Source organism: Scyliorhinus canicula, chromosome 2 (assembly GCF_902713615.1).
Source record: "Scyliorhinus canicula chromosome 2, sScyCan1.1, whole genome shotgun sequence".
NCBI classification, from domain to species: Eukaryota; Metazoa; Chordata; class Chondrichthyes; order Carcharhiniformes; family Scyliorhinidae; genus Scyliorhinus; species Scyliorhinus canicula.
The window spans coordinates 13948888-13967398 of record NC_052147.1 but is presented as its reverse complement, the minus strand read 5'-3'; the positions used below and the strand labels follow the sequence as shown (position 1 = coordinate 13967398).

Genomic DNA, 18511 nt, shown 5'->3' with positions numbered 1-18511 from the left:
ACGTGTGAGGTGCCATGATCTTCAGGCCACGGACCATACCTGGAAAGTAAGATTAGAATGGATAACTCCTTTGGTCTGGTGGAAATACAATGGGCCGAATGTCCTCCTTCTCTCTTGTAAATCTTTCTACCGTCTGCGGAGCAGCAGCCACCATCGGATTATCTTCCTGCTCCTACTTCCCTATACCATGACAGGGCGCCACATTTCTGGCTGGGTCTTCCAACCCTGGCTTCTTCCATAAAACTGCTTCCTCATGGTGTTGGATCATCAGGATGGGAGGTGGGACAAGTCTTTTTACGGCATGTGCTGCCGTTTTCTGGTAAGCGTTCACTAACACACTGGAAATTGTGTGGGTAATTAGGTCAGACCAGGAGGGGTTGTCAGATTGGAGACCAGTCCAATCTGGTCGAGGGAGGAATGGGGACTGGTCAGGTCGGGTTGATGGATAGTTGGTTGTGGGGGGGGGGGTGTCATGTGGGACTCCGGGGTCAGGTGGTGAGGGCTAGTCAGGTCGGCCTGATGGGGAGTTGGGGGGGGGGGGGTGAAGGGTGTCAGGTGGTGGGTGGGGGGGGGGGGGGGTTCTGACCGTTAAATTGGGGAGGCAAGGGCAGCACGGTGGCGCAGTTGGTTAGCCCTGCAGCCTCACGGCGCCGAGGTCCCAGGTTCGATCCCGGCTCTGGGTCACTGTCCGTGTGGAGTTTGTACATTCTTCCCATGTTTGCGTGGGCTTTGCTCCCACAACCCAAAGATGTGCAGAGTAGGTGGATTGGCCACGCTAAATTGCCCCTTAATTGGAAAAAATCAATTGGGCAATCTAAATTTTAAAAAAATTGGGGAGGCTGGGTTGTCAATTGTATAGTTTCCCAGGAGATCATCTGGATCTTTTTGTGTAACGTTTCCTGGGTAACCATCCAGATGAGTAAGCTAGAGACTGTCTAAAGTCTGAAACTCTGAGCCAAAGACTTTTTTAGAGGGTCCCTGGGGGTCTTGCCCATCAGGATTAACATTTCTCAGGCAATTCCCACAGAGTCATTGTGTCGGCACATCTGAAAGGTCCAAAAGCACATCTTGGTTGTTAAATCCAGTCTCCGACAATCGGGAGACTCGAAGATCTGAATGTTACCTACTGGTTCTCAATGCAAATGCGAAACTCAAACGTGCCCTATAGGAGACTCAGTTGGATAGCTTCGTTTTCAGAAGAATTGTGAAAGAAACGAAACAGTTCTTATTCCAGGCAATGGAGGCTTTTCCATCCGACCCCCACTGCTTTCATTTTATCCACAGCTTCTTTGTTCCACACTCAGTTGAAAGCTACCTTGATATTGAGGGTAAACATTCCCATTTCTTCCCTGTTTTTTCTCTACCTTATCTACTTCAGTATTTTACAGTTGATTGGTTTTTTGCGGGTTCAAGTCAAGAACATTGGTAGACCAGCTGGATTGTTGTGTCAATCTGAAACCTTTAATGGCTATTTTACTGTTGATAGCTCTCAGAATACTATGTTTATTGAATTCATTTTCCGAACATGCCCTGATGGGATTCAAACACACAACCTCTGTGTCACTGACACCAGATTATGTGTTATTAATTCATTACACTGGATGTGGGGGTTGAGTCCATTCCCTCATTGACCTTGAGAAGGCGGTGGTAAACTGTCTTCTTGAACCATTGCTGATCTGTGTGCTCTAAGTGCGCCCAGAGTGCTGTTTATGTCATACAATGTTTATTTGATGATACCAGGAGAAAGTACACGGAGTGGGCCATAACTTTCTCGGTGTGGCAATCACGTCTGGGTGGGGAGGATCAGACATTGGGGTGGTGGGGTCATTGGGTCAAGGGGGGGTCGGGGGGTCAAATCTGATTGGGTCAGGGGAGGGGAAATGGGATCAGGTTGGGTTAGAACATAGAACATGTAGTGCAGAAGGAGGCCATTTGGCCCATCGAGTCTGCACCGACCCACTTAAGTCCTCACTTCCACCCTATCCCCATAACCCAATAACCCCTCCTAACCTTTTTTTGGACACTAAGGGCAATTTATCATGGCCAATCCACCTAACCTGCACATCTTTGGACTGTGGGAGGAAACCCACGCAAACACATGGAGAACGTGCAGACCATGCACAGACAGTGACCCAGCGGGGAATCGAACCTGGATCCCTGGCGCTGTGAAGCCACAGTGCTAGCCACTTGTGCTACCGTGCTGCCCATGGGTTGGGGGGGTGGGGGGGCAGGGTGTGTTTGGTCATGTTGGGAGTGGGGATTCCTTTGTGGGTGCGGGCCGGTGATGGGGAATAATTTGGGGGGGGGGGGTGTTCCTTCGTGGGTGATGGAGGTGCCCCCTGTGGCACCAGCATGTGGGGGAAGTCCTTTGTAGTATGTGAAATAGTTACGTTGTCGTTAGAAGTGGTTTTATTTCCTCTGACTCTTTCGGAGTAACTATTAGCATAACACTGACTGAACAATCCAAAGTTAGTGATTTAAATCGCTTTGTCGGATGGTTCCCATCACAGTGCCGTTGTCCACAGGAAGTTAGCCCTTCTGGGCAATTGCCATGTCAACTCTCACCTGGAAACTTCTGAGAGGGATTTCCCAATGCATCTTTGGGGCACCCGCCAATCTGATGCTGCGGAGCCAGGAAGTTACGGGAATACCTTTAACAAAAGAAATAAAAGCAATTCAGCTATCTTTCCTCTCTCTCGTTCGAGACTGTTCTTTATGTTTGTTTCTGGCCTTGCATTTTGTTGCAAATTATGAAGCTTGAGATCTTATAATGTGCTTCTCATTCATTATTCCGTTGTGACCAGCACTTTTACCTCTTATCAAAACAACAGATGCCACATGTTATTATCCTGCTGACCATTGTTTCATCCCTTATCTCAAAGCTACATTGACTAAGCTTTCCTAAACAGGATTGTGAAAGCAATCACGAGTGTTGAATCATGTATTTCAGCAGTAAATCAAAACATATCCTGACACTCAAAATACTGAAACATCCTGGGACATCCTGGGAGTGAGCAATGTTCTTATGTTCCTTATGTTCAACCAAGTGCATTGCTGAAAAAAAGAGACATGCTATCCAATCTTTTTATCTTGCGGTCATCAGGGCAGATTGCAAAAATACCAACAGTAAAGGGAACAGCAATTTATAATGAATGCGTGAGAGCAGAGGGCTGATTGGATTGGATTTGTTTATTGTCACGTGTACCAAGATACAGTGAAAAAAATATTTTTCTGCAAGCAGCTCAACAGTTCATTAAGTACATGAAATGAAAAGGAAATAAAAGAAAATACATAATCGGGCAATACAAGGTACACAATGTAATTACATAAACACCAGCATCGGGTGAAGCATACAGGGGTGTAGTGTTAATGAGGTCAGTACATAAGAGGATCGTTTAGGAGTCTGGTAACAGCGGGGAAGAAGCGGTTTTTGAGTCTGTTCGTGCGTGTTCTCAGACTTTTGTATCTCCTGCCCGATTGGAAGAAGTTGGAAGAGTGGAAGGGCAGCACGGTAGCATGGTGGTTAGCATAAATGCTTCACAGCTCCAGGGTCCCAGGTTCGATTCCTGGCTGGGTCACTGTCTGTGTGGAGTCTGCACGTCCTCCCCGTGTGTGCGTGGGTTTCCTCCGGGTGCTCCGGTTTCCTCCCACAGTCCAAAGATGTGCGGGTTAGGTGGATTGGCCATGCTAAATTGCCCGTAGTGTCCTAAAAAGTAAGGTTAAGGGGTGGTTGTTGGGTTAGGGGTATAGGGTGAATACGTGGGTTTGAGTAGGGTGATCGTTGCTCGGCACAACATCGAGGGCCGAAGTGCCTGTTCTGTGCTGTACTGTTCTATAGTGAGTAAGCCGGGTGGGAGGGGTCTTTGATTACGCTGCCCGCTTTCCCCAGGCAGCGGGAGGTGTAGATGGAGTCAATGGATGGGAGGCAGGTTTGTGCGATGGACTGGGCTGTGTTCACGACTCTGAAGTTTCTTGCGGTCCTGGGCCGAGCAGTTGCCATACCAGGCTGTGATGCAGCCAGATAGGATGCTTTCTATGGTGCATCTGTAAAAGTTGGTGAGGGTTAATGTGGACATGGCGAATTTCCTTAGTTTCCTGAGGAAGTATAGGCGCTGTTGTGCTTTCTTGGTGGTAGTGTCGACGAGGGTGGACCAGGACGGATTTTTGCAGATGTGTACCCCATGGAATTTGAAAGTGCTAACCATCTCCACCTCAGCCCCGTTGATGCTGACAGGGGTGTGTACAGTACTTTGCTTCCTGAAGTCAATGACCAGCTCTTTAGTTTTGCTGGCATTGAGGGAGAGATTGGTTGGCAAAGTGGATGGCGATTTGGAGAGGCGTTACCATGGGGAATGCAGCTGGGAATAGTTCACTGCTCAGGTTTGGCTCACATTTAAATCAGGCAGGTTAACTCTGATTGGTCAAGACATTGCACTGGGGAATGAACCAGGGAATGGCTTAACTTTTGACGAGCAGAATTTTCCAGCTGTTCCCATAGATCCCGCGCGGCGACCCCCTGCAGTGGGTGCGAACAATGGGAAACCCTGTTGACACAGAGGCAGGTTGCAAAACACGCCGTGGGGGGGAGAAAACCCCGCCCAAGCATTTAATTCAGCAAAAAGAAATTAAAAAACAGACTTATATGAGACTAAACCGAATCCTAACCCAACATATATGTACATAATTAAGGCACTTCATACCAATTACTTGTCCAATGTTTCTGCATATTGATTTTTTTCTGGTAACGCTAATCAAAGTGAGGCAACAAATATACTTTCCAGGCTTGGCCATCAAATACCGGTACACGGTTCTCACAGATTATATGTTGCAAAAACCCACTTCAATAATGCTGCATCTCTCAGTCAATGTGATTTAATTTTGTCCACCTTACCAATGTGATAGTTCCATTTGTAATACCGGTTATTCAGAGCGGATGTGCTGTACCAGCCACCTGCCCCATCTGGGATTGTGCCTGCTGTATGTGCTACACTTGTACTTTCTATAGGTCACTCCATCATAAATGGTGCAGCGGAAATAAAAGCACAATCAGCAAACCCTGCAGGACATTACCTGGAAAAGCATCAGCCCATCACACATGTGAAAGAAACACAAATACGGCCTTCAATTTCTGTCAAAGCCATGTGTTATTAACACAGTTGGTAGCATTAAGTAGCGCTGATAAGCCTTTGTGCTGGTGTGAGATGATGAGGCTGAAAACAGTCCTCAGCTTTTTGCTTGCCCTTGGTGATTTTCAAAATTCTATAGCTTTTAGCTTTTTCCCCATCAGTATATTTAAGCAGGATATTCTCAGAGGCATATTTAATTCTGTCGAATGCTCTGATTGTGATTATCTTTCTGCGATTTTCTTTCCCTCTCTTCCCTGCTCCCACGAGCCCTGCGGGCACTTTCTACGATCTGATTTCATGATCGGCGTTTTAGCGTTTGGCAATTCCTCTCAGTGACTGTTTTTCACGCGGTCAGTGCCGACATGGATGCGTTTTTCACGAAGGCCAGTTGACGTTTGGAATGAAATTTGAGAACAAATGGTACCTTGCCAGGGGAAAGTTTGCGGGAACGTGGGTTGAAAGTAGGATTCGCCTGTCAGGGGAAGGGCAAATCTGCGGTTGGTCTATCTGCTACTTTATTCCCTGCAGCAACTCAGCCAAGGTTACTCTGGAAGCACCTTGTAGCCGTGTCACTTTTATCACCAATAAGGACAGATCATCAAGATAATAAGATAGGTAAAGATAGATAGTTTTTTGAAGAGTAAAGGGATTAAGGGTTATGGTGTTCGGGCCGGAAAGTGGAGCTGAGTCCACAAAAGATCAGCCATGATCTAATTGAATGGCGGAGCAGGCTCGAGGGGCCAGATGGCCTACTCCTGCTCCTAGTTTTTATGTTCTTATGTAACACCAGTTTCGCACACAACTTACATTCATACAGTGCCTCCCTCAGTCACTCCAGCCATTTCACAGAGCATTATTGAAAGGAATTTGAAGCTGACCCACATAAGGAAACATTAGGACAGGTGACCAAAAGCCTGGTCAAAGTTTGGTTATAAGGAGTAAAGAGCGGCTCGTAGACTTTTGGGTCCCAAACTTTAGTAGTTAGAGAAGGTTACGGAAGTTGGTGCTATAATTGCTTCCTGGGGAGAGAAGGTTTGAGGGAACTTTCTGTGAAGGTGGATGCATGGCATTGGTCTGTCAGAAAAGCGCAACATTGTTGAAACTGGACTATGTTTCCCATCCCTTAAAACATTTAAAAGTACAGAGGTCAGATTGGTTTACATCACTTCCTTGTGTAATGGATAACCAACAAAAACTGCTTGTATTTTCAGACTCCTCAGCTATTTGTCAGCTTTGAAGAAGCCCCACTGGGTGCAGCGTCCTGGGCCCAAGTCCACAAAGCAGTGTTACATGATGGCAGGACAGTGGCAGTCAAAGTTCAGCATCCAAAAGTGCGGAGTCAATGTGGCCAGGACATCATTTTGATGGAGGTAAATGGAAAACTTTAATCAAACCTTTCAAAGCGAAGACAATGACATTGGGAGTGATCCAGATAACTGGATCCCTAAGAACAACACGTGCAAGAGTTTGTCTTGCTTTTGAATTCCTCCAATCCCAGCATCTTCAGCATCTCCAATTTTAATCACTCTACCATTGGTAGACATGCCACTAACTGTCTGGGCCCCAAGTTCTGGAATTCTCTCCCTAAACCTCTCACCGCTCCTCTCCTCTCTTTTAAGACACTCCTTAAATCCTACCTATTGGAGCAAACCTTCCATCACCTGTGCAAACATCTCTTTCTGTATCTCAGCATCAAATTTTGTTGGCTAACATTCCTGTGAAGAGTAATGGGACCGTGTTGAAATCTAAGTTGTTGGTCTTGCCTTGTTTTTACAAAAAATGCACGTCCTATGTTTTCTATGCCTTGCATTACAATGGTTACTTCCGCATTCTTAAGTCACTATATCTTAAGGAACAGCCAAGACAATTATTTTATTACATAGAATGTATAGCGCTGAAACTGGCCATTTGGCCAATTTGTCTATGCTGGCATTTCTGAGCTCCGTGAACCTTCCCCCATCAGTCTTCATCTAATCCTATGAGCGGTTTTTTTCTCTGTCTTTTCTAAGTTCCTCTGAAATACATCATGCCAATCATCTGGACTATTCCTTGTAGTAGTGGAATTGACATTCTAACCACTTTCTGGGTGACTATCTTATATGTTTATGGCCTCTAGATTAGGTCTTCCTTATTAGTCGAAACAGTTTCTCTACATCTACTTCATCAAACATCTTAATTATTTGAAAGACCTTTATCAGATGACCCCTCTCGTTTTCTTTTCTAAAGAAAAGAACTCCAAAAGAAATATAGCATCATCTTCCGATGACCAGGAATGGGCTATGGTAGCAGTTGCGGCTGGCTAGAAACCCAGACGTAGTGATGTCAAATACCAATATTTTAAAAATGATCTATTCATTCACGGGAACCAGCCCAGCATTTATTCTAATTCCAATTCTCCTCCCGCACCTAGTGATGCACAAAGGCAGACTTTCCTCTCTTTCCATATCTTGTAATTCCCAGAACAGGTCACTAGACTGTCGTCAGGGGCTTAAGGCTTGAGGGGCGCCAATCCACATTGAGTGTGGCTGACCAGGAGTCTCACCCGCTGTTACCGCCAACCATTGGCGTATTTCTTTGAAAGGATTTGGCAGGTTGACACTCAACCTGTTTGGCCGCGCTGTGAACTCACCTTCCTTGGCCATCTAGTCCTGGGGTGGGACTCGAACCTGGAATTTCTAGCTCAGAGGTAAGGACGTTACCCACTGTGTCAGCATGTACTGCACATACCTAATCGCTCTTGAGAAACTGGAGGTGTGCCGTCTTCTTGAACCGCTGCAGTCCATGTGGTTTAGGTACATCCACAGTGCTGTTAGGGAGGGATTGACAGGATTTTCTTCCAGCAACAAAGGAGAAATAGTGATATAGTTCCAAGTCAGGATTGGGTGTGACTTGGAAAGGAGCTTGCAGGTGGTGGTGTTTCTGTGATGAATGTCAGAATTTTTTATACATTTTATTATGCGTCTGTTGCAGTCTTGTTATTAAAACAATTTAGGTTAACCTATCCAGATTATGGACGTGACTTAACGGAATTGAAACAGAGTCCCGTGTCGGGTCTGCTTAGTCGGATGTTTCCAGGTGCTGGCAGCGCCAAGAATGACCCTGCTATTAAAAGGGAATCTGCTTCATTTCTGGGAGTCGGTGAGGAACGCCCCACCATGATGGCACTTAGTCCCATTTCCTGCACTAACGAGCTCTGCTCGCCAGCGCAGGAAGAGTATGGTGGGGCCCAATATCTGAAACCCCACCACAGCCTGCAGACCCCACCAACACACCGATGAGGGTTTCCTCGAGCCCCCGCACTTCACCTCACCTCATAAGGGCAGGGAACCCCCGGACCCAATCCCCAGTGCAGGCAACATTGCCCAAGGCACGGGCAACATGCCACCTGGGTATCACCCTGGCACTGCCAGGGTGCCAGGCTGGCAATGCCACGGTGCCCAGTGGCATCAGGGGTGCCAGGCTTAATGAGATCTCGCGATATGTAATGAGGCAGTTAAATCTCGTGAGAGGCCTTTTGCGAGATTTAACGGCCTCCTCGCATCGCGATTCGGGCGCAATGAGGCTGGTAGATCGCGGCCTATTTGTCTGCTAAAGTTGTGATTAAGGGGTTAACAACTCGGCAGGCTGGGATGTTGCTCATGAGAGGGGCTGGGCCTGTTTCGTTTTTCAGCCATGCCATGTGTCTTGTTTATAGTATCAGTTTTAGAATTCTGCTTTGATTTTCTGAGAGAAGGAGGTGTGTTTCTCAGATTGACTTCTGAAAGCTTCTCTACAAAGGACTTTGTGTATACATCTGTAAGCCACTGCGTGTTAACTTTATTAATAAGTGACATTTGACCTGTGTGTGTGGATTTTGCCTAATTGAAAGTTTAGACATAGATGTGATAGTAAGCTCAAAAAGACCTTTCTTTATTTTTTTTTTAGAACAGTTTAACTGTTAATTGAAAAGCTGTCTTTGCTTGGATGTTAATGGGGTAAATTTGGTGTTATTGATAATGTTTGTTTTAATATAAAAGATCCCTAGGTGTCAGTGGAATCACTCTGGAGCGAAGAATCCTTTCCTTAGTCGACAAATTGAAAAATTATTCGGGTCTCGTCCAGTTTCCTGTTATAAATTGGTGTATGGCCTGGGGCCCGTAACATTGGAAGGTGCTGTTGAAGTTACTGCAGTGTATCTTGTAGACGGTACACACAGCTGCCACTGTGCACCATTGGTGGAGGGAGTAAATGTTTGGGGTGATGGATGGATTAAGTTGTGACTTTGACTTTGATCGACCTGATGATTTGTGTGGGCTGGCACCAGAATAAAATCCCCACGAGAACAAAGCAGCTGGATTTGAATACAATTTTAAAAATATCTAAAAGAACTTGCCTCCCTGTATGACCGACACATGGTTGCAATTCCAAGTGGACGGGCCACCACGACCTTCTCTGGACAACTAGGCACGGACGCGTAACCCTGGCTTTATCGGAATTGCCCACATCCTGGGGGCAAATGAAGAAAACAACCGATTGGTTGGACATTGAGCGCAGTTTTCTCTGCTCTGTGGCAATGATGTAACCAGGGGCTGGTTTAGCACAGTGGGCTAAACAGCTGGCTTGGAATGCAGAACAAGGCCAGCAGCGCGGGTTCAATTCCCGTACCGGCCTCCCCGAGCAGGCGCCGGAATGTGGCGATTAGGGGCTCTTAAAAGTAACTTCATTGAAGCCTACTTGTGACAATAAGTGATTATCATTATTATTAATAACTCCAATCTCACAACAATCCTGGGTGCACAGGCGAGGTGAACAATTCCTGATGCCCGGCTGCTGAGGAGAATTGATGAAAGGCAGGGAGCAGTTCTCCTTCCCCTGCCATCACCTGGCCTTCCCTGCCAGATATGAGTGATGGATACTGCTGCAAGAGGGTGTGGCTGGGAAGGGGTAGAGAATGAACTTTAAAGTGTTAACCATATATAAGGTAACTAGGAACATGGCAGATGCAGACACTAATTGGCATAAAAACTAACCAATTCACTTTGTGAGATTTTATGCAGACTGCCATTACTAAAACATTCTTGCTTCTGCTTCATGTGAGCTAAGGGTTATAAATCTTGCGTCCTTTTCATTTAGAGAGCAGCTATTCCCTAATGATAGATACTACCTGCTGTGGGTTCAGTTTGTTCTCATCCTTATTGCTCTATAAACCCACATTGTACAGGAGTCAATTGGCCAATGTTCTAACCAGGGTTTTGTCCGTGTTTCCAGCCCCAAATATATGGCACTGTCGGTTATTTTTCTTCAGATATTTCCCTTTCCCTCCTGACTTTCACAAACCAACTTTTCGGCAACAGTTTTGTCCAACTGAACTGCTTGCTGGGCCATTTCAGTAGGTAGTTATATGTCAGCCATTTTGTTGTGGGCCTTAATCAGGTAAGGATGACAGATTTCCTTCCCCAGCAGGACATTAGTGAAACACAATGGTTTTTACACAATCGATAATAGTTTTATGGTTGCCATTACTGGCATTTCTTTCTGTAAGAGCATGTATGAATATGGGGTTTGCCGTCTAGCTTGACTGTCATTTCTTGGACGCCTTTCTTTCCTTCTCCCCGAAAGCTTGATCATGAAAGAAGGGCACCATGAAATATATCTTCTCCTCAACCCCCTGTCAGCATTCTACAGGGACCAATCCCACTTTGACACCCTGGTCCCTCTCCTCCATTAGCCTCAACTTCTCATTCCCTTCCCACAACACCTTCCCTCGCAATTGCAGGAGGCGTAATTCCTCACCCTTTCAGGCCCCCAAACTCTCCTTCCAGGTGATGCAACCTTTCACTTGCACCTCCTTCAATTTTGGTCTACGGTATTCGCTGCTCCCAGTGTGGTCTCCCCTGCATTGGGGAGACTAAACGCAGGCTAGGTGACTGCTTTGCCAAACAGCTTCACTCTGTCCGCAAGCATGACCCCCAACCTTCCTGTTGCTTGTCATTTCAACTCAGCACCTCGCTGCATGCTCACATGTCCATCCTCAGCCTGCTGCAGCGTTCCAGTGATGCCCAACACAAACTGGTGGAACAGCATCTCATCTACCGATTGGGAACGTTACAGCCTATGGGACTTAACATTGAATTCAACAACTTTAGATTGAAACCTTCCACCTGTATTTTGACCCCATTTATTTACCCAAAACCTTTTTTGTCCCAACACAAATCCCCCCCCCCCTCCCCCAATGGCCATCTGTCACTTGTTCTCAAGTGTTTCTTTCTCTGAGCATTGGCCTCTGTTTTCCGATTACCACATTCTGCTAATTTACCTCACCGCCACTATCAACACCTTTTATATCCCTTCGCACTGCCAATAACGCTTCCTCCATCTTGTGCCCTACACACCTTTGTTGCTATCTCTCCTTGCTCTCACCCATCAATGACCTTCTACCCTTCTCCAGTTACTCCGCCCCCTCTTACTGAGTATATAATCCATTACGTTTTTCCCTCCTTTTAGCTCTGAAGAAGAGTCATATGGATCCAAAGGTTAACTTTGTTTCACTCTCCACAGAGACATCCAGACCTGTTGAGTTTTTCCAGCATTTTCTGTTTTACTTCATGAAAGAGTACTGTCATATCCGGAAGGAAGTTCTCCATTTTGCTGGAAAAGCCACTCTATAAGAAAGTAAATTGGTCAAATCAACAGGAAAGTGGTCATTAGGCACCCAAATAGTCGATGGAGGAGTAGGAATAAAGGAACGGGAGTCGGCCGTTCAGCTCTTTGAATCTGTCCCATCATTCAATTCGATAATGACTGATCGGTAACTTGATTTCACATACCCTCTTTAATTCACAGCTCCAGGGTCCGAGGTCCGATTCCGGCTTGGGTCACTGTCTGTGCGGAGTTTGCACATCCTCCCCGTGTGTGCGTGGGTTTCCTCCGGGTGCTCCGGTTTCCTCCCACAGTCCAAAGATGTGCAGGTTAGGTGGATTGGCCATGATAAATTGCCCTTAGTGTGCAAAATTGCCCTTAGTGTTCAAAATTGCCCTTAGTGTTGGGTGAGGTTACTAGGTTATGGGGATAGGGTGGAGGTGTTGACCTCGGGTAGGGTGCTCTTTCCAAGAGCCGGTGCAGACTCGATGGGCCAAATGGCCTCCTTCTGCACTGTAAATTCTATGATAATCTATGATTAATCTAGGACAAAGGTTCGGTACAACATCGTGGGCCGAAGGGCCTGTTCTGTGCTGTATTTTTCTATGTTCCATGTTCTAATTCTGTAACCCTTACCTCACAAATACATGGTAATCTTAGATTTGAAATTTTCAATTCACCCCCCCCCCCCCCCCCCCCCCCCCCCCCCCCCCCCCGGGGCCTCAGAGTCTTTTTGGGGGAGGAGCAAGTCATCAACATGTTTCACAAGTTAGGTTCAGATGACAAAGGCCCATTTTGTCTCATCCACAATACTGACCAGCCTGCCTAGCTCAGTATCCAGTTAACTTAGTTCAATATTGCGATGTCAGCCTGTGCAAGTGACACAATATACGGAATGTCAATTTGAGTCTCGGGAAGAGGATCAGAGTGAAGGTGCCAAGGTTGTGGGTGAAGACTTTGAGAAAGTAAGTACCTGGGGGCTAGGAGGCCGATGCTGGAAGTATGGGAATGGAAATTAAGCAACGGATTTGTTGTGGTTGGATTAACTGGGAGAAGGGCAGTGGAGCGCAATTTGATCGAAGAGTATCACTGAAACTGAAAGGAAGAATCTATGAGGCAGTTGTGAGACCGGCCTTGTTATGTCGTGTGCAGAAACCTGGGCAGCATCAAGAAGTGAGGAACTATGATTGGATACTAATGCTGGTGCTGAGATGGATGTGCGAAGTAACGAGAAAGGACAAAATCAGGAACCAACACAGTAGGAGGTTAGCAAAGGTTGTGGGAGTATTGAAGAAAGTAGTTGAGAAGAGATAGAAATGGCCTGATCATCTGTTGTAGAGAAAAAAGAGAGAGAGGAACTGTGGTGAGGTGAGTGATGAAGATGGGACTGGGAGAGGAAACCCTAAGACTAGATGGCACAATGTGATTGTGAGAGGCTTAAAGGCAGCAGGACTGGAAGAGGAATGGGAGGAGATAGAGAAAGGTGATGAACCAGCACTGTGGTAACCCCAAATAAAAAGGCAGATGCTGAAATTAGAAGATATTGTGATGTCAGCCTACCCTTTTTCTACATTTCTGAATTGTGAATGTAACACATGTAGATTTAATGAGGCTTACATGTTGAGTTCCAAAGTAAAAATCATGTTTCTTCACCGTTTACCAAAACTGCTAATCAAATTGCTTCTGTGATTTGCGGCACGGTGGCCAGCACTGCTGCCTCACAGCGCCAGAGACCCTGGTTCGATTCCGGCCTTGGATAGTTGCGTGAGTGGAGTTTGTACATTCTCCCCGTGTCTGCGTGGGCTTCCTCTGGGTGCTCCGGTTTCCTTCCACAAGTTCAAAGATGTCCGGATTAAGTGGATTGGTCATGCTAAATTGTCTGTAGTGTCCAAAGGTTGGGTGGGGTTATGGGGTTACATGGATAGGGTGGGGGAATGGGCCTAGTTAGGATGCTCTCTCAGACGTTTGGTGTAGACTTGACAGGATGATAGGCCTCCTTCGAAACTGAAGGGTTTGTATGATTCAATGCTCTCTCTTTAGGCTGCTAGAAACATTCTGGAGAAAGTGAGGGAGGAGAAATTCGACCAACAGAAATTTTAAAGTGATTGTGATCCGAGAACATTGAGGAAGATAAAACAGATTGTTAAAAAAGGGGTTTAGTTAGTAAGAGCAAAATCCTCTTAGATGCGCACTGTTGGCTCAAGTGATGGGTTAGAAGATGAGAGCTTTAACATAAGGACATTGGAAAGCATGAAATGAGTGAAATCCACTCAGCCATTAAGCTTCTCCTGATCACTGATCATCACAATTTGCCTGTGTACTGCACATAACACGCTTGTTTTCCTAAGCGAGCTTGGATAATGGGGAAGTGAAGGTGAATGCTTTCTGTAACAGTGTTACTTAAAGGTTTCCATCAAGTTGGACTCTGTGCAGTATTGCACCTCTATGGCCAACCCTGCTTAAAAACACTACTTATGCTTGAAATCTGAAATAAAGAGAGAAAATGCTGGACATACTCCACAGGTCTGACAGCGTCTGTGGACAGACACTTTTCAGTTTGGCGGCCTTCCCTCAGGAGTTCTGATGGTAGTTCACAGACCTGAAGCATTAACTCTGTTGCTGTTTCCAGAGCTGCTCTCGGACCTGCTGGGTAGTTGCAGCATTTTCTGCCTTTCGTTTGGAATTGCTTAAGAGTAGCTCGCAACTGTTCAGAGCAAAGAGATTATATTAGCCCTGAATGTGATTCCTCTGTGTTGCTAATTTGAGTGGGTTGTCTGTCTTCTGGCGTGGATAATTGCCTGAGAGCGTCAACTATGATTAGATCATAAAAGCCTAACAGCGCCAATTGGAGAGCCAGATTGAATTCACAGCTATTGAACTGTGTCCTTGGACAGCAACAGCCAAGATAATTGGGATTTAATACTGGCTACTCTGATTTAATTAATATATTGTTAGTAGCATAATTACTTACCTTTGATCTCTGTTAAATAAAGAGTTGTATTTTGTTACACAAGTGGTTTGCTACCTCAGACTTATTCAAAACCTTGCCGAGTATGCCAACTACTATCTTTCTTGACTGAATCAAACTATTGCATCTTATTGCAGGTGCATAATGTGACTAAAGGTGCATACTAGAGGAAACAGAGTGATTTGAATATGCTGTGGAGTTGTGTGCAACTCCTTTGTCCATTACTTTTGGTATGGCAGCAGAGTGGTTTTGTTTCTTAACCAATACTCCAAGGGCTTCAAATGATGATATAGTAAAAATGAGGCTAAATCTCATTATGGTAGTTTGTGAACCTGAATTCAACTGACAACCTGTCCACCACAAAAACTGCCTACTTTTAACTCCCTATTGTGCATTTCCTAAATCCACTTCTTTCATCAGATTAAAGAAGGAATTTTAAATGATGGAAACTTAATCTAAAGTCGGTTCGAGGACATCCGACAGCATGCTACATTGTCATGGGGATAGCTGGAACTCAGGGAGGTTCTGTGGTTTCAATTTATTTGGGTGCTTACTGAGAGAGGTAGTTGCAGCTTGGAACTGGTGTGTACAGTTATCAGCTCACTGAGAGAAGGTAGCTAAAGCCAATTACCATTAGTCGGGCCTGAAATGTAAGCAGAGAAAAAGCTTCATTATTCACCATGTAGAATGCAGGTGAGGCTTAATCTCAGTTGGAAGTTTGTGAAGGAACAGAAGCTGGAAGGTTGTCCAGTTTGAAGGCAGTGAAATAATCTTCAGTGGTCCTCATTGTGTCCAATGGGAAAAGAAAGAACTCAATAGATTAGCTGGGAAGTATTTGGAAGGCACCCAGAACATGGAACTGAGGCATTCACAATCTAGAGGCAGTAAATTACAGTCTTACCCCTGAGAATAGCTATAACTGAGGAGATTTAAAATATTTTTCCAGATAACGATGGCATATATGTATGGATTGTCCCTACAGAAGTTAATAACTTTAAAATTGATATGACTTAGGGGGAAAATAAGAAGTAAACCTGAATACATAACATATGTATTGCTAAGTTAATACTGCTTGTTTTGTTTGTATTTCATTTATAATAATGTTTTTTTTTGTTTAAAAACATGAAATCTTGTGGCACAGTTCTACAGGGTAAAACCAGGTGTTTGGATAGTTCTTTAAATCCCTAAGTGGAGCTGGGGGCACGTGGCAGCGTTCCAAACCCAAAGACTAATCTGAGGAGCGCTGGGATATTGGCCAAGGTTTAAGATAACAAGATTTCACAGTGAACTTTGATTGTATTTATTGAGAAATAGTGCAATGTTGTTAATTACTTGACCTTTTCTGGAGATGGAAGATTTATCCCTTGTTAATTCCATTAATTGCACACTGAGGAAAGGGAGAATCTGAAGCCCATCTTGTGCTTCAGACAGGTTTATTTACAAAACTACAGAATAAATGTGCATATTCATCCAGTTGCCCCAACCCCCAGTGAGAACTGGCTTTATGCTGCTGCAATGCTTCCTTAATCTTTCCCGAATTGACCATAAAACACAGTAGGAGCAGAAGTCGGACATTCGGCCCATCGAGTCTGCTCCGCCATTCAATGAGATCATGCCTGATCTGATATAATCCTCAACTCCACTTTCCTGCCTTATTCCCATAACCCTTGATTCCCTCACTGATTAAAAATCTGTCCGTTTCAACCTTGAACCTATTGAATGACCCAGCCTCTACAGCTCTCTGCGATAAAGAATTCCATCGATTTGCCACCATCTAAAAGAAGAAATTCCTCCTCATCTCTGTCTTAAGTGGGTGACCCCTTATTCTGAGATCATGCCCTCTGGTCCTAAAGTCTCCCATAAGAGGAAATATCCTCTCAGCATCTACCCAGTCAAGCCCCCTGAGAATTGTATATACTCAATAAGGTCACCTCTCATTCTTCTAAACTCCAATAAGTACAGGCCCAACCTACTCAACCTCTCCTCATAAGAAAATCCCTCCATATCTGGGATCAGCCCAGTGAACCTTCTCTGGACTGCCTCGACTGCTAGTGTACCTGTCCTTAGATAAGGGGACCAGAACTGTTCACAGTATTCCAGGTGTGGTCCTGGTGGCGCGAGACACGTGTGGTCTTAGCCGTGTGGGAACCTGGCGCGGTGGCTGCGGACTGTGTCCAACGCTGCCACACTCGGCCGGGATCCGTGCCGCTGGCCGGGCAAGGGGGAGGGGGGGGTGGTTTCCGCAAGGGCCGGGGACTGGTGGTGGGCGAAACCAAGAATCCAGCCCAAATGATATGAACCAGCTCAAGAAAGGCTTACGTTATGGGGTGAAAGTGGAGATAGTAGTTCAGAGATGGGTTGAGACTCACTCTGAATTTTCACCTGTGCCTACTGAGGATGGAGTTTAGAGACATTTTGTTTTGCTGGAGAACGCTGCTACACAACGAAGGTGGCCAAAGGACAGATGGTCTCTTATTTTGCAAAGCGTATTAATTAGGCAAGGTTGTTTATTCAAGTCTTTCGACAGAACAATCTTCAAATGATGAGACAGTTAAAACTGCAATGCTTAATGCGTATGAACATATCCCTGAAGCATATCAATTAAAATTTCAGAGTTTAAAGATAAGACAGATTGAAAGGTTTGTTGAATATGTGAGGGAGAAAGAGATATTGTGGCATAGTTCTATTGGTTTCAACAAGCTGTTTGGATTCCTCTTCAAATGTTAAGGGTTTTTAACTGGAACGTACCATAACCAGCACTGCCAAAGCAGATAAACAGATCATTAGTCCCATTGCTATCTTTTGGGACCTTGTGTACACATTGTCTTTGCCACTTGTCAGCAACACAGCAGCGTAATTGATTGGTTGCAAAGCATTTTTTTTTTGATAACTATGGATGTGAACGGTGCTATATAAATGCAAGTCTCTCTATTGATTTTGTTTAAATTATTTAGCAGCTGCATTCATACAATTCTGATCTGAATAAATCCACAATCTAGTCATCTGGCAACAATGTTGTTCGTTGAAATGGTGCCTTTATATGTCCCTCCACCTGTGTTTCTGAAATGAGTTACCTCTCATCCCACCCTATTCCAGCTACCCTCAAAAGCTCTTTGCTATACCAGACAGATTCATTTGCTGGTTTTGCTTTATCTAAGTTTGTCTGACAATTAGCAATGAATATCCTATTTGTCCTTCTCCAATGTCATAAGCCCATTGACTAATTATAATGGGTCTCTAACAATAGGAGATCTATGAATAGATACAATCTCTATTTGTTAAAATGACTGGAAAATGAAACAATGGGAGCTCTTCCTCTTAATGTCATTGCCACTCAAACAGGATCAGCATTTTCTATGACCATCCTGATTCACTGCCTGACATTGCCACTGTGGCTAAGTGCAAGAATGCCTTTCTATGGAGGCTTCAATATGTTAAAAAATATCTAAAGGCATTTAACAGGGGCATCTTTAAACACACATTAATGCTGAGTCAAAGATAGTTATATGTGGAAGGGTGACTGAAACTTTGGTTAAAAAAATGTGGAAGGTGTTATGAGCTAGGATTTAAAATCTCCAAAGTTTACTAAGATTTCACCTGAACTATAACTTTTTGTTGAATTTGGCGAGGATGAGCACGGGGCCTTCACTTCAGGTATGAATTCAACAGTTTTCCTAGACACTTTAATAAAAATAAGTTTTATTCTAAGAACTTAGTTAACATTTATATATAACCAACCAGCAAGCCGTTTTATCAATTACAAACATAAAGATACCTCACAGATACAGTAATCTATGTA

General features: G+C 44.8%; 1 protein-coding gene across 1 annotated transcript in view; it reads left to right on the top strand.

The window, feature by feature from the left end:
• Nucleotides 1-18511, top strand: part of adck1 (aarF domain containing kinase 1) — a 566758-nt gene that overhangs the window by 276861 nt on the left and 271386 nt on the right. The window contains 1 exon segment of the mRNA XM_038773763.1: nucleotides 6338-6496. Coding sequence (XP_038629691.1) covers nucleotides 6338-6496 — 159 coding nt within the window.